This window comes from Macaca fascicularis, chromosome 15, assembly GCF_037993035.2.
Source record: "Macaca fascicularis isolate 582-1 chromosome 15, T2T-MFA8v1.1".
Lineage (NCBI taxonomy): Eukaryota > Metazoa > Chordata > Mammalia > Primates > Cercopithecidae > Macaca > Macaca fascicularis.
The window spans coordinates 79,433,033-79,446,905 of NC_088389.1; the positions used below are offsets into that span (position 1 = coordinate 79,433,033).

A 13,873-nucleotide genomic window follows, 5' to 3' on the forward strand; every position below is an offset into this window, starting at 1 on the left:
ACACGGTGAAACCCCGTCTCTACTAAAAAATACAAAAAACTAGCCGGGCGAGGTGGCGGGCGCCTGTAGTCCCATCTGCTCTGGGGGCTGAGGCAGGAGAATGGCGTGAACCCGGGAGGCAGAGCTTGCAGTGAGCTGAGATCCGGCCACTGCACTCCAGCCCGGGCCACAGAGCGAGACTCTGTCTCAAAAAAAAAAAGAAAGGAAAAAAAAAAGAAAAATCTTGAGAGGAATGTCTACCATTTCTTTTCTTCTTGACCCTTGATTGTATTCTCAAATTTTTCTTAACAATAAAATCACTCCTATAATCAGAAAAAGTATTTTTTACAATATTATAAATGTATCTGAGTTACTCGGCAATGTACTTAACACCACCAATTTCAGTGTCAGGTCATGACCCAAAATCAGCATAAACTTCTGTTTTCTCATGGTGTGAGGGAGAGGTCAGAAAAGACAATGGAAATACTTCTCAGGAAGCTGATTACAAGAAATGACTAGAAACAAGCCTTAGGAAGAAAGGCTAAAGAGAAAGAGAAAGTGAGAAAACCATTCCTCCTCTATTTCCTCTGAGCAAACGAGCATGCAGTGAGAAACATTCAGCTCAGACATAACATCATCGCGGGTGATAACCAGGGAAGATTCAGGAAAGAGGTGCAAGAGCGATAAGGGCATCCTTTTGTCTGGGTATTTTACCAAAGTAGGGAAACAACCATCTTTTCTTTCTTTTCTTTTCCTGGCTGGGAACTGGTGTGGTAACTGGGACACAGCAGTGAACAAAGAGACCCCATCCCTGCCCACGTGGAGTCGATGTCCAGCAGAGGGGACAGACACCAAACAAAACAATACAAATAATCTAATTACAATCAATATGGGTGCAATAAAGAAGTTCAGGGTCCTGGAACAGCATATAAATAGTTCAGCCCAATCTGAAGGATGAGTAGAAGTTAGCCAAGCAAGAGGGCCAAAAAAAGGGACTGCATAAATAAGGAAGGGCCTAGGGCTGACAGGTGCAGGGTCCACGGAAGACACAGAAGGTCAGAATGGCTGAGGATGGAAGGCAGAGGAGCTTCTTGTGGGAGCGATCAGCTCACAGGGGAAGGCTGGAGCATGTCAAGGATTTGGAACTTCATCTTCACTGCAACATCGACTGGTAGAAAAATGACTGTACTCGGGGCTGGGCGCGTGGCTCATGCATGCCTGTGATCCCAGCACTTTGGGAGGCCGAGGAGGGCAGATCATCAGGTCAGGAGATCGAGACCTTCCTGGCTAACATGGTGAAGCCCCATCTCTACTAAAAATATAAAAAATTAGCCGGGCATGGTGGCGTGTGCCTGTGGTCTCAGCTACTTGAGAGGCTGAGGCAGGAGAATCGCTTGAACTCAGGAGGCAAAGGTAGTAGTGAGCTGAGATCATGCCATTGCACTCCAGCCTGGGTAACAGAGTAGGAGTCTGTCCCAAAAAAAAAAGAAAAATGTGCTCAAATGGCATGTGTGGGGAAGGAAGAGGATGTCAGGCTTGAGTAACTGGGTAAATGGTGCTCCCCTTTTCTGCAACTAGAAATATGATGAAGAGAACCAGAACTAGAAAAGGCAGATCAGGAATCTGTGTTTGGACAAGTTGAATTTGAGATGCCCAAGATACATGGAATTAGGTTAGGTAGGCAGCTAGACACATAATAGTAGAGTTAAGAGGAAGGACTGGGTTGGAGACATAAGTTTAGGAGTCATCTGCATATGTAAGAGAATAAAAGCCACAGAAGTAGAAGAGATCTTTCAGGGGGACATATAAAGGGAGAAAAACAGTGTCTTAATCCATGCAGGCTGTTGTAACAAAACATTGTATACTGGGTGGCTGATAAAAACAGACATTTGTTTCTCATAGTTCTGGAGGCTGGGAAGTCTGAGATCAAGGTGCCAGCAGAATCAGTGTCTGGTGAGGGCCATTCCTTATAGATCACACCTTCTAGCGCTGTATCCTCACATGGTAGAAGGGCCCAGGCAGCTCTCTGGGGCCTCTTTTATAAGACCACTAATCCCATGTATGAGGGCTCTACCCCCACTGACTTAATCACCTTCCAAAAGGTCCACCTCCTAATATCATCACCTTATTAATTAGTATTTCAACATATGAATTCAGGGGAGACACAAACATTCAGACCATAGCAAGCAGGGAGTTGAGGGTGCACCTTAAGGGAGTCCTACATGCAAAGCTGTGTAGAAAAGTAGCAGTCTACGCAAGAAACTGAAAAGGAGCTGCCGAGAGGTAATGGGAAATCCAGGAGGATGTGCTATCACAGGAGCCATGGCGAAGAACATTTCAACCATGGGGAGGAGAACTAATTGGGCAAGCAGCTGAGAGAATAACACATAAGATACAGGGGGGCTGAAAACTGATCACTGGGTGTATGGCCTACAGAGAGGGATTTGGGTATCGAAGTAGGGGCAGAAGCCAGATTGGCAAGAGTTGAAGAGCAAATGAGTAAATGAGAGGTGAGGAATAGAGGGAGCTTTTTTTTTTGAGATGGAGTCTTGCTGTGTTGCCCAGGCTGGAGTGCAATGGCGTGATCTCCACGCACCGCAACCTCTGCCTCCTGGATTCAAGTGATTCTCCTGCCTCAGCCTCCTGAGTAGCTGGGATTACAGGCATCTGCCACCACACCCAGCTAATTTTTTGTGTTTTTAGCAGAGATGGGGTTTCACCATGTTGGCCAGACATGATTCCACCACGCAGAATCACCTGGGCAGGTTCTGAGGGTTTTTGTTTTGTTTATAGCTTTGTTTATAGCTTTATTGGGGTATACTTCACATATCATAAAATTCCCCTATTTAAAGTGTACAGTTCAAGTCAGGTGCGGTGGCTCACGCCTGTAATCCTAGCACTTTGGGAGGCCAAGGCAGGCAGACTGCCTGAGCTCAGGAGTTCGAGACCACCCTGAGCAACATGGTGAAACCCTGTCTCTACTAAAATGCAAAAAATTGGACAGGCATGTTAGTAGGCACCTGTAGTCCCAGCTACTCAGGAGGCTGAGGCAGGAAAATTGCTTGAACCCAGGAGGCGGCGGTTGCAGTGAGCATTGTGCCACTGCACTCTAGCTTGGGCAACAGAGTGAGACTCCATCTTAAAAAAAAAAAAAAAAAATGTACAGGTCAGTGTGTTTTGGTATCTTCAACCCATTACCACAATCTTATTTTATAATTTTTCCAACACTCAAATACGAAGCCCTTACTTATTAGTAGTCATTCCCTTTTCTGTCTCCCCTACCACCTCCCTACATCCCCGCTCTAACTCTACCCTCACCCCAACCTCAAGACCAGACTGGCCAACATGGCAAAACCCCATCTCTACTGAAAATACAAATACGAGCTAGGTGTGGTGGCAGGTACCTGTAATCCCAGATACTTGGGAGGGTGAGGCAGGAGAATTGCTTGAACCTAGGAGGCAGAGGTTGCAGTGAGCCGAGAATGTGACACTGCACTCTAGCCTGGATGACAGAGCGAGGCTCCATCTCAAAAAAAAAAAAAAAAGCATTTTTTAAATGGCTGGAAATAAAAAAAAAGTGTTTTCAAAGAGCATTAAAATAAGGGCAGTGATTAGATGTACTTCAGTTGGGTCTAGAAGAGGACAATGATGTACCAAGAAGCACTAAACGAAAATGTTTCTGGATATCTACCTGAACTCTGAGTACACAAGTTCCCAAAGGAAAATGCTAGTGCAAAGAGCAAAACCCTTGCCTAATAGATTGTAAATGAGACACTAAGCCTCAAAGAAAGTATCATAGTCAACTGCAGTCCACCTGACGTGCATATTTTCTTATAGATACAAACTCATTTTCCCTGCCCCCTTTCTCTTTTTCCTTCTGTGTGTGAATGCAATAACCTCTCTAGGACTTTTCTTTTCTACAGAATTAAGTCTAGACAGCCTGGTGAGATGAGACAGCCTAGGCGCTGAGATGGTCCTGGTAAGCTAGCTTGTGATCAGTAGGATGCACTGCATCTGCAAAACAGCTGCTCCCCTCTTACTAAAAATGAGATTATTAGCATTTTGAACCAAACCATCAAACCTGCTTCCATCCAACAGCCAGCAACTAACTCTTCATGAGGAATAAAACTCTTCTTCGGCTGCAGGACAGCAAAGAAGCCCTGAGCTGGTGTTTTCCTAGCACAGGGACAGCTAAAGGGTAGGCAGGAATGACGGCACCCACCTCTTTAGCTCTGCGATGAGCAGTGCAGTGCAAGGAACTCCCAGGGTCATCAGAGAGATGTTGTTGATGGCAGGCTTGACAAATGCCAGGCACGTCGTAACTGCAGACAGGACACAGACCACCACCTTGAACCTGCCCCTGAATCCATGAAAACAAAACCAAATCCATTAGAAAAGGAATTATTGTTTGTTTGTTTGTTTAATGTTAGCAAGGTACAGGCATTGCCAGAAATGCAGGCTGAAACGAAATTCTGTGCTAAGTACCAAGGTTCAAAAAGCCACTCACACTCATTGGCTTAGGAATTCCACTTCAAGGAACTTATCCTTAGGAAATAATCAGAGATTTTCAAAATATTTAGCCATGAGAATGGTAAAATTACAGTCAACCTACATCATTGAGGGTGAGATATGGATAACTGTTTTCTTCATGCGATTTTTCTGTATTTTTTTAGATGTTCAATTTCTCTGTATTTTTTCAGATGTTCTACAGCAGGGTTTAGCAATTTTTTTCTATAAAGGATTTTTGGGTTTGGGCTAGGTATGGTGGCTCACATCTGTAATCCTAGTGCTTTGGGAGGCCAAAGTGGGAGGGTGGCCTGAGCCCAGGAGTTTGAGGTTACAGTAAGCTATAACCTAAAAATAAAATAAATTATATATATATATTTTTTAAATTAAATACATGTTTTTATATATAAGTGTAGATAAAGAATATATAGTATATAGTTATATTATATATAACTATATTATACATATCTAAATATAGTGTAACTATATGGTTATATATAAGTATAAATATATAATTAAATATATGCATTAATAAATATGTGTAATCATATTAAACATCAATTATATTTAATAAATCATATATACATACACACATACACACACACACACACACACACATATATATATAGGTTTTACAGGTTCTAAGGTCTCTGCCACAGCTACTCAACTCTGTCATTACAGAGAATAAGTAAATGAATGGGCACAGCTGGGAGCCAATAAAACCTGATGTGCAAAACAGAACCCTTTTGGCCCACGGGATGTAGTTTGTCACCCTCTGTTCTACAAAGTGAACATGTATAACTTTCATAAGTAAAACACAGACCATTCACAAATCATACAGCATCCTAGTTTAAAAGAAAAATTATCCTGTGTCTAGCACACCCAAAAAAAAGTTTTAAGAAAAAATTTCAATAGACTAAGAAAAAATAATCTATATTTACTGACAACCTACAAGTCTAGTATGCACTAGAATCTACATGGACAAGTTTTTGAAATGACAAGTCTTAGACAAATAATTGATACTATCTTCACACCCCTCAGTGGAGGTCATTTCAGTAGAAAGAGCCAGAAGTGGCGACGTGATCCTAGACATGCTTTTTTTACTCCCTGGGACCCATTTCCTTATCTGTAAAACGAAAAGGCTGGACGAGACGATTTCCAAGGCCTCATTCATGACTTAAATTTAGGAGTACATGATTTTCCTGAAGTTTCTGTTATTCCTCATTAGCACAATTTACTTTGGCCAAGAGCCCCTGGAACAGGTCACAGCTAGGAAGCCAATTTGAATGAAATTCCATTATAAAGAAATCAAAGGGCATTGAACCCTCAAAATACAAATTTATCTTTTAAATAGGAAAGCCATTCATCATCAAGGCACAGGAAATCATTGATCAAGCTGCCAGCTTTCAGACTGGAATGAACAGGAATTATAGCTCTGAACTTCTACCAGAGGAAAAAATATATGTGGGAAAGGCTCCAGGCAGCTAATCCTCAGGAGAGGCATGTTTTTCTCCTGGCCTCGGCTGGTGTCCTTCATCTACTGGAGGAAAGGCCGCCCGCTCCAGCCTCAGGGTGACGGCCCACAGCCATCACGTGCAGGGCCCTTGGGGACCCACAAGAACTCTTCCACTGGGTTTGACACATGCCAAGGCAATTTGGCCTTTTCGTTAGGATAAACACATAATCAGAAATGTCCAGAGTGCATCACCTCTCTGTACCCAGTGGTTTAAGAACTAGGCACAGGTCAGAGAGGGCAACAGAGTGATTCAAGGCATAGGTGTTCCAGTGAGACCGATATGCATTCAAATCCTGCTTGCATTACTTAGCAGCTGTGAGACCTTTGGCAAGTAACTCAACTCTTTGAGCCTTTCCCACATAAAAATTAAGACGCTCTGCCTCATAGTGTTCTTGTAAGCATTAACACAGTGCCTGGTACATGTTATGTGCTAATAAAATTCATTATTACTATTATCCTTACCATCATTTTAAAAATAAATACTACTTTAAATAATATTATTGTTGTTGATATCATACTCTCAGGGAAAATGTGACTGAGCTGCTGTTGCAATCACCAAAGGCTCCACAGAGTACTGCCAAATGGTTTAAAGGCAGTAAGCTTAAAAAAAAATGGGTTTTTGTTGTTGTTGTTGTTTTGTTTTTGTTTTTTTTTTAGACAGAGTCTCACTCTGTCACCCAGGCTAGAGAGCAGTGGCACAATCTCAGCTCACTGAAACCTCCGCCTCCTGGGTTCAAGCGATTCTCCTGCCTCAGCCTCCCAAGTAGCTGGGATTACAGGCGCCCACCACCACACTAAGCTAATTTTTGTATTTTTAGTAGAGATGGGGTTTCACCATGCTGGCCAGGCTAGTCTCAAACTCCTGACCTCAGCCTCCCAAAGTGCTGAGATTACAGGCATGAGCCACTGCAGCCAGCTGCAAAACATGCTTTCTTTAGAGAGGTCATCTGCAGACGACTCCCCATGTCAGGTCCAGAAGGTGTACAGGAATGTGCAGGCCAACAAAGACATCCTGTGAACACAAACAGCTGGGAGAAGTAAACAGAGGCCATGTGGGCAGCAGAAAGACAGCCAGCCAGCCCAGCAGACCCCAGAGTCAACAGAGGTCCTGGGTACAAGAGTGCTAGAAATATCCAGGAGTAAGAGGCCCTAACAGGGTGTTTTTCTAAACTGTGATTGATGACAGCCTCTGGTCCTGTTTTCAACTTTCCAGCCCATTAGGGTCTCACACTGAAACACAAGGTCAGGAAACCCTTAGCACCACTGCTTCCTGTATTCTGTAATCCAAAATCTAATAACCCAGTACCATCATCAAAATATTTTCATAGTAAAGCTGCTACTGTTATCATTAACTACCCTTTAAGGTAGTGGTTTTCAAGCCTATATCCTGTGTCCTTTTTTACCAAAGTAAAACTTTGTTTTCAGGCTTGAAAACTACTATCATTGGCTTTTTTACCAAAGTAAAAAGGGACACAGGGTATAGGCTTGAAAACCACTATCACTGGCTACCCTTTAAAGCAGTGGTAATTTCATTTCTGAAATGAAATAAAATTTATAGATGATAAAACCTCCCATCATAATGACCACCAAAAACATGTCCACAAGATTTCTAAATGTCGCATAGGAATTGGAAATGTCCCTGGTTAAGATCTACTGCTATAAGCTACCAAAACTTAATCTATTTAGAACAGCCAGCCCTTGATAGTCACAGCACTATAGCATTTGGTCATGAAAGGGACCTCAGAGGGGTAGTCCAACCCTGTTATTTTATAACTAAAGCACTAAGGCCCAGAGAGTTTAAGATTCCAGCCTCAAGTCATCCAGCAAGAATGCTAGCAGGGCGGGCAGATCCCAGACTGCTCCCTTGCTGTTCAAGATTCGAAAAATAAAGTAGATTATAAACTGAAGGCTGTCCTGATATTTTCTAAAGATAAAATCATAAAAACTACAGAAGAATAAATTATTTAAGAAGTGGATACAAGATTGGGCACAGTGGCTCACGCCTGTTATCCCAGCACTTTGGGAGGCCAAGGTGGGAGGATCTCTTGAGCCCAGGATTTGAGACCAGCCTGGGTAACACGATAAAACCTTGTCTCTACAAAAAAAAAACAAAAATTAGCCAGGTGCAGTGACAGGCAGCTGTGGTCCCAGTCACTTGGGAGGCTGAGGTAGGAGGATCACGTGAGCACAGAGCCAGAGGTTGCAGTGAGCTGTGATTGTGCCACTGCACTCCAGCCTGGGCAACAGAGTGAGATCCTGTCTCCAAAAAACAAAACAAAACAAAATAGATACAATTAGCCTACAATAGTTCCTTGTTCTCATTTTTTTCTCAAAATAAAAATATCTAAAAATTATTAATAACCATCAACAATTGAGTATATGTCCTGAAGAGTCTCAGGACATTCTAGGCAAGATGAAAGAAAGTTTTTTTTTCTATAAATCCAACATTTATATCCCATTGACATAATGAACATTAATAATTTCCCTATATAAAATATGTGCAACTATTATATATCAATAAAAAATTCAGGCCAGGCACAGTGGCTCATGCCTGTAATCCCAGCACTTTGTGAGGCCAAGGCAAGCGGATCACTTGAGGTCAGGAGTTCGAGACCAGCCTGGCCAATCTGGTGAAACCCTGTCTCTATTAAAAATACAAAAATTAGCTGGGCGTGGTGGCAGGTGCCTATAATTCTAGCTACTTGGGAGAATGAGGCAGGAGAATCGCTTGAACCCAGGAGGCAGAGGTTTCAGTGAGCCAAGATCACACCACTGCTCTCGCCTGGGCGACACAGCAAGACTTCATCTCAAAAACAAACAAACAAACAAAAAACAGAAAAACAAAAAAAAAAAGAACCACTTGTCCATAAGCCATTCATAATAACCACCAGAACCTATTGAGTCTTTACTCTGTGTGAGCCATTGTACCTTATGCACTTTTCTCATGTATTTCTGACCGCATCAGGAAGATACTTTTGTCATCTCCACTTTACGGACAAGCAAAATGGGGTCCCAGAGCCTTTTTTTTTTAAGTGAATTGTTATTCAAAGCCATGTTGCCTAATCCAAACTCACTTAGCCACCACACTCTACTGTCACTTCTCCAAAAATCTCATATTAAAATGATTTTTAAAGTGTGTTTAGAATATTCCAGCTAAGGCCAGATGTGGTGGCTCACGCCTGTAATCCCAGCACTTCGGGAGGCCAATGCGGGCAGATCACCTGAGGTGAGGAGTTCAAGACCAGCCTGATCAACATGGCAAAACCCCGTCTCTACCAAAAACACAAAAATCAGCCACATGTGGTGGCATGCGCCTCGAATCCCAGCGACTCAGGAGGCTGAGGCAGGAGAATCGCTTGAACCTGGGAGGCAGAGGTTGCAGTGAGCCGAGATTGTGCTACTGTACTCCAGCCTGGGCAATAAGAGTGAAACTCTTGTCTCAAAAAAAAAAGAAAGAAATAAAAAAGAATATTCCAGCAAAGTCTAGATCAAGAAGAAAAGAAAAAGAAAAAGAAAAAAGAAAAGAAAAGAAAAAAGGAAGGAAGGGAGGGACAGAGGGAGGGAGGGGCAGGCAGGCAGACAGACAGGAGGGAGGGAGGGAGGGAGGGAAGGGAGGGAAGGGAGAAAGAAAGAAAAGGAGATAATTTGTTTACTATTTGGTAAGTTCAGGCAGATAAACCAGAAATCCTTGATCTACAGAAATCCTGATTTTGACATGATTTTTTTGGTCTGGTCTGCCACTTCCACTGCAGAGCTGCCACCTGTCCCATGTCATGGGGAGTGAAGTACATGTAAAGGGGCTTGGCCTTTTTGCCCTCCCTGGTCACTGGAAAATTGAAGATGTGCAAATAGAGTTGAAATCTTTACTTTTTCCTTAACATGCACCTTTTATTTCTTTGCTCATTAAAATTTTCAATGTCCGTTATCTCCATCAATTTATATGTATATCTCAGAAATGCCAGGCAGAACTCTCCTCTCCATGCCCCAGGCTGTCAGGAAAGCTAACTTTGACTGAGCCCTCTCCGTGTTGCTTAGTATTATGCTAAATGCACTACAGGATCGTCTCAAAGATGAACACTATTGTTTACTTAATTTTATAGACAAGGAAATAGAGTCAAGACAAGTCATACAGTTAGCAAGTTGTAAAGCTAGGATTCAACCCGGACTGTTTCCAAAGCCAGGGATATATACACATATGGTATCCAGTGCCTCCAGAGGAGGAAAGAGTGGCTATATCGTCACATCTTCCCCAGAGAAATGCTGCAGGCTGCTGGTGATGAAAAACTCCCAACAGTCACAGACAACTCTGCCTCACAATGTGTTTTCATTATTTTTTCTATTTTTTTAAATGAGGTTTCACTGTGTTGCGCAGGCTGGGCTCAAGCTCCTGGGCTCGAGAAATCTTCCTGCCTCAGCTTCCTGAGTGGCTGGGACTACAGGCGTGCACCACCTCAACAGGCCCTGTTTTCATTATTAAAGTTGGTAAGCTTTAACTACCAATGTCATCACCCCATTTTCTTCTTTCCTGCTCAAACAACATTCCCCCTACCTCAAGAACCCAGAAAAGAAAAGAAAAAAAAGTTTTCTATAAGTAATACATTAAAAACTGTCCCTTGGAATTTCAACCCAGGCCTCCAGAATGCCACAAACAAATACACAAAACCTTTATTCCCATTTCTTCAATTTCTTACTCAGACTTGAAAAATAAGTTATCTGAGAAAAGCGATTCCTCAGCTCTCAATGTAACGTACACCAGGTTTAGAGAAAGCATGGCGGTGACTGGTGGGTACCTTTCAAGACAGAAGGAAAAGTCAAAGGGTAAATGGCTTATTTCTCAGGCAGAGTCAAAAGGTCCCTACCTGCAGAACCACCTCATGACCCTACCTGGTGCCCTCTACCTCCACCTGCATCCTTAACCCCTTCCTTGCCTCCCAAGGCTTCTCTTAAAGTTGAACAAGGAAACTAAACATGACTGGAAACTGGTGACAGCATAAACCAACCTGGCCACATTTGAAAGCATATTTTCCCTGCTGATTAGAAGGCCTCACCAAGATGGAGAACCACTTTTCATCTGAGATGAGGGACTTCTACTTGTAAACAGCCTTTCTCTGTCTCTCATTCCCTTGCTCTCTTTCTCTCTCTCTCTCTCCGCCCCCCCACCCCTGCCCTTTCACTCTTTCGCTTTTATTTTCTGATAAGTAACCTTCTTGAGAGTACTTCTATCTGCTAGTGGATACTCAGAGATAATACTATTCAATTCAAATCCTGATTCCCAGAATAAGATTGTACAGCGAATCCAATTAAAGTATGTTTTCTCCCTATCTCATTTTAAAATAAATATTTAGTAATAAAATTAGGCCATGGCCAAGTGCGGAGGCTCACACCTATAATCCCAGCACTCTGGGAGGCCAAGAGGGGAAGATCACTTGAACCTAGGAGTTTGAGACCAGCCTGGGCAACATGACGAGACCCTGTCTCTATTTAAAAAAAAAAATTAGGCCAGGTGCAGTGGTTCACATCTGTAGTCCCAGCACTTTTGGAGGCCGATGAGGGCAGATTGCTTGAGCCCAGGAGTTCAAGACCAGCCTGGGCAACATAACGAGGCCCCTTCTCTATAAAAAAATACAAAAATTAGCCAGGCATGGTGGCGTGCACCTGTAGTCCCAGTTCCTGGGGAGGCTGAGGTGGGAGGATCAGCTGAGCCTGGGGAGGCTCAGCTGAGCCAGGACTGCTCCACTGCACTGCAGCCTGGGCACAGAGTCAGATGAAAGAAAAGAAAGAAAAGAAGGAAGGAAGGAAGGGAGGAAGGGAATGGGGAGGGGAGGGAAAGGGAGGGAGGGAAAGGAAAAGGAGGAAGAGAAGAAAGGAGGGGAAGGGAAAGAAGGGAAGGAAGGAAAAGAAGGAAAGGAAAAAAAGATAGGAAAGAAAGAGAGAAAGAAAGGGAGAAAAGGAGAAAGAGAGAGAGAAAGAAAGAGGAAGGAAAGAAAGAAAAAGAAAGAGAGAAAGAGAGAGAAAGCAAGAAAGCAAGCAAGAAAGATTAATGTGTTAATTTTGTTAAAAAAAAAAAAAAAAAGTCAACCAGTCAGATGAAAGGTAAAAGCAGCTATTCCTCTCTGCTGCAATGCCCAAGAACAGCCAATGGCTGTAGTTAGGTGTCCTCACCTCCCAGGCATTTTTGTGCTAATACAAAAACATACTCAGAAAGAGTTTAGTTCATTCATTCTAAAATTAGGATATCACATATACAATTATATAATGTGCCCCTTGCAGCCAGCATTTTTCATAGACGCTTCTCCATTTCAGTCCACAGATAGCAGCCTTAGTTCTCAGCAGCTGCACAGCTCCTGTTCCTTTTCAGAGTGCCAGTAAAACTGTAATGAATTATTTTCTTTTCCTGATAGAACTCTTCCATGGGCACATACCGTTTGCTTCACTGAATCCATAGTTTTAGACTATTTAGCCATATATGTATATTTTGACAAAACAGTGTTCTACAGAAAATGTGGGTAATATGTTCCAGGAGCGTTTCTCATCTGTATTGGGCTGAATCTCCTCTGTGCCTCTAGATAGTAACAAACCTCACATAGCTCCTCAGAAAGACTTTCTCTGACCAAACTCTAAATCAGCAAACTAAGTCACCACTATACCCTTATCAGCTTCACTTTTTATCACAGTACCTGACATATCCTAACATTATATTATTTACTTGTTTGCTTGTTGATTTGTAATCTCCCCAACTTCAGTGTAAGCTCATTAGACTCTGCTGTTTTGTTTACTGTGATATTCCAGTGCCTAGAAAAATGCATAGTAAAATACAAGTGTTGAAAAATATTTACTGGATGAATACCTGTATAACCCTAACACAATGGCTATTAAAATGCATCCCTTCCTGAAATTCTGGGTTTCCAATTTGAACATATATACAGTATATGAGCGTGTGTGTGTGTGTGTGCACGTACACACAGGTGCACAGCTCTCATCGGAAGCAAAAAGAAAAAAAAAGACAACTTAAAAACTACAGTTCATTGGAACTACAAGTGTAGCTCCAAGAACCAGTTCATTAGTCCGGATTCTACTTCAGATGTATAAAACTGGTAGAGTTGGATTAGTCTCAAGGAAATGTTCTAGCAGAAAATCAAAGAGTATTGAATAACCATTCAGTAATGCCGCCTCCACTGAAGGTCTTTCCACTCTTGCTCATATCAAACAAGGGCACTATTTGACTTTTGTTCCTAATGTTATATCAGTTCTTCCCCAAGCATTATTAAAATTCCCTCTCTAATCTGTCAGTTTACTTATATTGTCAGATCATAAAAACAATCAACAGATATTGAACAAGAATATGATAAGCTCATCACTAGGCTGAGTTCAATCATGTGCTATTTTTCTTCATATATACATTGTTATATTGGGTACTGTACCTAGTGGTAAATGCAAAAATGTTTAGTGCAAGCTTACCGGTCATTCCGAAAGATCTTTGGTAGATACCTTCTGGGGAACCACATGGCCAAAGCACACATCAGAACCCAAAGGATTGCAAGTTCATCAAGCATCTGACCCAGGAAACTAAGGGTTGCATGGAAGTAGACGGATCCAATTCCTAGAATCAATTACAACCAATAAAAAAAGGTCACCACAGAAGAGACACAAATTCAATACACTGCTTAAGGATAGTCCTTTCACCAATAGTTATCACAGTCACCAGATCACTCTCTCCCTCTGAAAAAAGAAACTGAAGAAAGAAACTCACACCACCCAGGCATGCACGCCTCAAGTCTAGAAAGAGGATTTCAACTAGGGCTCAAATATCAGCACATCAGAACTTTAACAACTCCACAGTTAAACACATTCTGTCTTCATCCACTGAGCCTT

General features: G+C 42.3%; 1 protein-coding gene across 11 annotated transcripts in view; it reads right to left on the minus strand.

The window, feature by feature from the left end:
- Window positions 1-13,873, minus strand: part of ACER2 (alkaline ceramidase 2) — a 45,867-nt gene that overhangs the window by 12,926 nt on the left and 19,068 nt on the right. For 5 of the 11 annotated variants that reach the window (XM_065530473.2, XM_065530471.2, XM_074017420.1 and 2 more), the window contains 3 exons: window positions 13,460-13,601; window positions 4,202-4,339; window positions 3,384-3,505 (listed from right to left, as the gene is read on the minus strand). In XM_065530473.2, coding sequence (XP_065386545.1) covers window positions 3,384-3,505; window positions 4,202-4,339; window positions 13,460-13,601 — 402 coding nt within the window. Of the gene's footprint in view, window positions 1-3,000; window positions 3,118-3,383; window positions 3,506-4,201; window positions 4,340-13,459; window positions 13,602-13,873 lie in introns of those variants that run through there. The other 6 variants (XM_074017422.1, XM_005581650.5, XM_005581649.5 and 3 more) reach the window with 2 other exon arrangements.